This window comes from Saccoglossus kowalevskii, chromosome 4, assembly GCF_978046115.1.
Source record: "Saccoglossus kowalevskii chromosome 4, keSacKowa6.1, whole genome shotgun sequence".
Classification (NCBI taxonomy): domain Eukaryota; kingdom Metazoa; phylum Hemichordata; class Enteropneusta; family Harrimaniidae; genus Saccoglossus; species Saccoglossus kowalevskii.
Genome location: NC_140644.1, coordinates 33,680,738 through 33,686,633, shown reverse-complemented (window position 1 = coordinate 33,686,633; position 5,896 = coordinate 33,680,738). Strand labels below are relative to the sequence as shown.

The window sequence follows — 5,896 nt, the reverse complement described above, 5'->3', positions numbered from 1 at the left end:
CGTGTATCAGAGTTCCGACATGCTAACAGTATGCTTAAAGATCTGTCTGAATATAAAATGTCAAAACATAATACCATGTGCCAGTGAACGAATATCTATAACTTAATCATTCGCATGAAACTGTCTTGTATGTTTATCAAACGCCGATCATTGTGTGGAAAAATTGAAAGCGTTGCACTGGCAGATTATGTCATATGAAACGTATACTAAAATTACTACATGCATTTAACAAATTTTATTATTTTAACATACAGTCGAATAATATGTAACAGAGAAGACTTTGTTAAAGATGATATAGTTTTAATTGTAATATTGTTGAAACGTGGTCTTCAAAACCCATGAAACAAAATAGATACAATATTATTGTATTGTAATAAATCTTACACTAATTATTTGCATTTTTTCTCAACTTTTACAATCTGCTATGCAGTATTTTGCATAATTATGGCTGTGTTCTGCAATTCAACATCTACGGTACATACGTTGGCTCACGGGAAAGTTGAGTCTTTACTACCAGTTCATTCTAATCTGGAATAAGTGAAAAAAATGTATAATAGTACCTCAAAATAGATAGGCAACAACAATATATAGGCAACCCGTTACGGATAATATCAATGACATTATCACAAACATATGTCCTTTCATGTATTTGCGGCAAATTAAATGCATCGGACGAATGAACTGTAACCCCACTCATAACTATTTTATTTTATGAAATGTCAAATATGGTGCTGCTAGATTAGCGGAACACCCACCAGCATAAAACAAATGTTCGTTTTCAGTCGGGTCTCCGTCAAAAATGTTTTTATCGACGACACTACAAATGAATTCGGTCGAGGTCAGGGTATCGTTTTTCACGAGAAAAATTGTGTTCGAACTTACAGCTCTATACGTATCGAGTTAATGTTAGATGTTTAAATTTCCGGTATTATGTCATTGTGACGTTAACTAGGCTTTGTAAAACACATGCAATGTGATTCACATGGGTTATAATTATTATCGGTCAGTTGATTTTCATACATAAGTTCTGGTTGTTTAAACCTCATCAAAAAGGAAAGGCACTGCATAGATTGTGTTCAATTTCCTCTTATCCCAGTGACAGTGTGAAACACACATGCCTCGGCCCAAATACAATTATCATTTACCTGTTGGTTTACTCTTAACTTCAACCTCAGTTGAATTTTGAATCGGCGTGACTGCTTGAGAAAATAGAGAACGCAGTAATATTAGTATGGGTAACTAAATGTGCATTCGATTTTCATTTATATGTCGCGTTACAATTACGGTGGTACTTGAATATAAACAGGTATTATCAGCGGGGTCAGTCTTTGACACGTTCTACACCGTGTAAAATTATTTTTATATAGGTACCATGTTGTATTACAATACAATCAATTCGACACGTTGTAGTCATGTTTTCTCAGTTGGCAGTATTGGTTTACTTCTGATTAAATATTTTATTAGCTCAATTTAGACAACCGTTATTGATATATGAGAGGTTCCCCACTGTTTCACTGTCTGCGAATGCTGTTGGTCTAATAGACGCATACATAATAACGTTTAACAATAATCGTTCAACATATAATTCTGTAGATTATATTGGGCAATGATAATTCAAACGTTTAAAACAATTGAACAGCGATAATTAACAATTGTCGATTGCGCAATTCGAGTTGAAATATAATTATTAAATAACGGAGACGCAACGGATCATTTCAAATGAAATTCTAGAACCTGGGAACTTGTAACACATTAAATATTTCACGTATTTTTTTAATATTATCGACATGTCGTTTTAAAATCACAATGTTTCGTAACGAGCTGAAAAATGAGTATAATTGTTGAAGTTATTTGTCAATTTGTTCGAAATCATAAATAGCATTTCACGACAAAGTTAAAACTGCAAAATGAGGATTGAGGTATTTGCGATAGCTAATGTTGTCGCCCAATTAATCTATCTATACATGTATATGATGACTAACATTTTATTGTTTATTTCTCAAAAAGTATAAGCCTAAATTATATATATAATTATACTTACGGCATGGGCAGAAAAATCTGACTTCATAATCGTGACATTGGTGAGGCTTCTGGTCCTTGTTGTAACATAGTAAACCTACATCGGGTTTGCAAGTGATTTTTCTCTGTCCACTTTTTTCGTCGTAAAGGGACGCTGCACCAACAACTCTGCATTCGATGTCCGTAGGGTGTAGACACATATCGACTGATTCCAGTATTTCTCCCAGTAGTTCATAGTCTCCTCCCGAGAAGCTAGGATTTGGATTTTCCATGTCAATCCATTCGGTCCATTTGCCATCTGGACAGAATTGGACATCTGGCTGGACCTCTGGGACAACATCTTCATCGGCTGTAACAACGTATCAAACACATTGCATGGGCTATATCGTGTATCGTTACATTCTGTAAATCACATACTATTCTGGTTTTATAATTGTGTTGTTTTCTACTAAAAAAAGTGATGCAAAATATATTATTGTGAAAGAGTAGAAAAGTAATGATGTTTAAATAATTTGTAGTTATAATGGATCACAATATTGCAATATTGTCAGCAACGTTTATAAGGACAATATATCGCAGATGTAATTAAATCAAATACATTCTTTCCCAATTTCATATCATTACTTCTGTATCTGTGTTTTAAGCGAAGAGTATCTTTGAGTATTGGCGGGGACTCGGATTTATAGACAATTAGGCCCGCTAAAACTGTAGAATTTAAATTATTCTTGTATTAAATTTGCTGACATATAACCATCTCTTACTGTTCTATCTGTTGCTGTTGTTTCTTTTGTACCTACTTCAGGTAGTATAATACAAAACTGCTTAAACTGTCGAACAAAATTAATTAACCATTGATTATTTGTTAAAATAGATCAACAAACCGAAATCGATTCGAATCCAAGTCATTTTTTATGTGCTTCGTGTGCGCCAAGGTATTATTACAGAGGCGGTGGCACGAGACATTTTATGGAAGATCTACCCCCCCCCCCATTTTTTTAAATCTATACCCTCTGAAACGCTTTTTCCTGTATTATGACAGTCAAATTATGCTAACATTAATAACATAATATAACACAAAGGATTTTAGCGTGATTTCGGGGGGGGGGGGGCGACGCCCAAACATTTTTTAGAGGCCACCAACCCCTCCCCCCGGTGCCATTGATACGCCAAATTTCGACGCGCAAATAGAATGTCAAGTTATAGATTCCGGGCATCTATATTCGGCTTTTAAGCAAGCTTTTTTTTTATAAAATGAAAATAATGTATATGTTTTGTGGTGATTAGATGGCAGGTATGGTTATAACACCGGAAACAGTTTTCAATTATGCAAAGATTATTTATTGCCGTCTACGCAAATTGCCGCTTACGACAAACGCATGACAACTATTACAGTCGTCACCGCGCGTTTTTAGAGATGGGTCTTATTTGATGTGTACAACGCATGTGAAATACTTGTTTGTTTATGCGCCATTTAAATATACTGCGTGGCAACTTGAGTGATTTAACTGTCAATTAGTATTGCTATACTAAAATGAAACACATGAAAAGTTAACCATAATCATACACTTACAGCACGGGCAGAAAAAACGTACTTCGTAGTCGGCACACCCTTTTGATTTCTGGTCCTTGTTAAAGCACAACAAACCTATGTCCGGCAAACACGTTACTTTCGTCTGGTCAGGCATTTCGTAGTAAAACAGAGGGGAGCCGACTTCTTTGCACTCAATATATGTAGGAGTTTCACAAACACCGTACATCTCAATCATATCTGCCAGCAGTTCGTAGTCGCCTCCTGATCGAGACGACTGTGGATCACTCATGTCAAACCATTCTGTCCATTTTCCGTCGGGACAGAGCGATCCTGAAGATTGGTCAGTCTGTGAGATTATTGGTATAACTGAAAGATGATAAAAACTCTCGTTCCACAGTGTCTTGTACAGTGGGCTTCATAAGGTGCCTGGCTACAATTTAATCATGTGGTAATTGATATGCTGTTGTCCAGAAAACACATGCAATTATATTGTCAGTAAATTATACCTCTCCCAGCTGGAGATTTCTGCTTATAAAAATATCTGCTCAGAACTAGTGACAAAAAGGGAATTTATTGGTTTAATGTAGGATTTAGAACGTGCTATAATCCCCTAGGAAGAGTTGTAAGAAAAAAATCATATGTGAACAATTCAATATTGGTTTCTATGGTAACAAGTTCTCATATCTTACAATTGTAATCGGTTATAGGAATATCATATTTTTTGTGGGAAATTATACTTGAAAATTAACAATGTCAATTTCTGCAACAATTTTGTAAAACCACAAAATTGATAAAATTTGTTCAAATCAAAATCTATATGACGTTTTTGAAACAAAAATCTGTGAGAGCATTTCCACCAATATTTACTAGGTCGAATGCCAGCAGACAACCATAGCTGTTTTTTTCAGTAGTTGTTTGAATACGAAGACCCCAAAAATACTTGAACAAAACACCGAAACACTGAGAAATGTGTTGATTTGACGTAATATAAATGCCCAACATGCATGCAAGATATAATAAGGTAATTAATACGTATATATATTATAGCTTAAAATCGAGGAACTGTGTCGTTTTGCTTGTTGTTTGGTTTAACAGTATTCAATGTGATACTGTCTGGTCAAGATAATTACTTAGGTTGATCAGCTCGCGCATTTTCACAGAGGGTTGTTCAATGAAAAATGTTATATCTTATTAAACTAAACATTCAATATAATCAAGAAGATATTAAGAACACCATCAATACTGACCTTCACAGTTGACTGCCGCGAGAAGCTGGCATAATACTAATAACAATTTTGAACGCATTCGTGATTTGACCAACATGTTCAACACACTTTGTTCGTCAGAGTTAACGCTGTAACTGTTCTGTGTACAAACGCCGTGTCACAGTTATTCAATTGAGGGCGTAGAACATGGCTATCTGTTACGCTAAGTAATTCCTGTATCGCTCACTTATACTTAAAATTTGTAAATGTCGATTGGTTGCATATTTATAAAATAAGGTTATAGGATACAATGAACTCGGCAAGGCATTTAACGTTTCTTGAATTGTCTGTTCATTTCGATAGCTTCTTATCGACAATCGAAATAAATAGATCAAGGTGGCCGGTATTTTCTGTTGCTTGGAAATGCTATATTCCTATGATGACATGCGCCCTCTAACGGCACATGATTGTTTGATTGATTGACTCACTTCGAACTGTTTTAAATATATATTTGAAGCAATTATTGCAATTACCCGAAAGTTAGCTTGGCATGTCGCCCAAGTCAACGGAAGATCTTCTACCGGTAATATTAATCCAAAAAAGATATTTATATCGTCACGGTAACTGCAATAATAAGATTTATCATGATAGTCATTACGATATCGTTATGATAGCTGGATTAAAAAGATTTATCATGATAGTCATTACGATATCATTGTGATAGCTGGATTAATAAGATTTATCATGACAGTCGTAATGATATCGCCATGGTCGCCGGATTAATAAGATTTATCATGATAGTCTTTATGACATCGCCATGATAGCTGGATTAATAAGATTTATTATGATACTCGTTACAATATCGTCATGATAGCGTCATTGATAGGATTTATCAATGTAGTCGTTATGATATCGCTATGATAGCTAGATTAATAAGATTTATTATGACACTCGTTACAATATCGTCATTATAGCTTGATTAATATGATTTATCTTGACAGTCGTTATGATATCGCCATGATAAATTGATTAATAAGATTTATTATGATAGTCATTATGATAGCGCCATTATAGCTGGATTAATAAGATTTATCATGATAGTTGCTACGATATCGTCATGAGAGCTGGATTATCATGATAT

At 34.7% G+C, this 5,896-nt stretch overlaps 1 protein-coding gene across 3 annotated transcripts; it reads right to left on the bottom strand.

Annotated features, from left to right (window-relative positions):
- Positions 1–220: 220 nt before the first annotated feature.
- LOC144350895 (mucin-5AC-like) lies at positions 221–4,925 on the bottom strand. 3 transcript variants are annotated; one of them, XM_085498619.1, is made up of 5 exons: positions 4,798–4,925; positions 3,590–3,916; positions 2,042–2,368; positions 1,146–1,199; positions 221–528 (listed from the first exon to the last, which is right to left on the bottom strand). In XM_085498619.1, exons 1-5 carry the CDS (start codon positions 4,871–4,873, stop codon positions 524–526), a joined length of 789 nt encoding a protein of 262 aa, XP_085354745.1. In that variant the 5' UTR covers positions 4,874–4,925; the 3' UTR covers positions 221–523. The 3 variants fall into 3 exon arrangements, with proteins under 3 accessions (XP_085354745.1, XP_085354746.1, XP_085354747.1); XM_085498620.1 differs by having other exon boundaries at positions 1,146–1,196; XM_085498621.1 differs by lacking the exon at positions 1,146–1,199.
- Between the last annotated feature and the right edge of the window lie 971 nt (positions 4,926–5,896).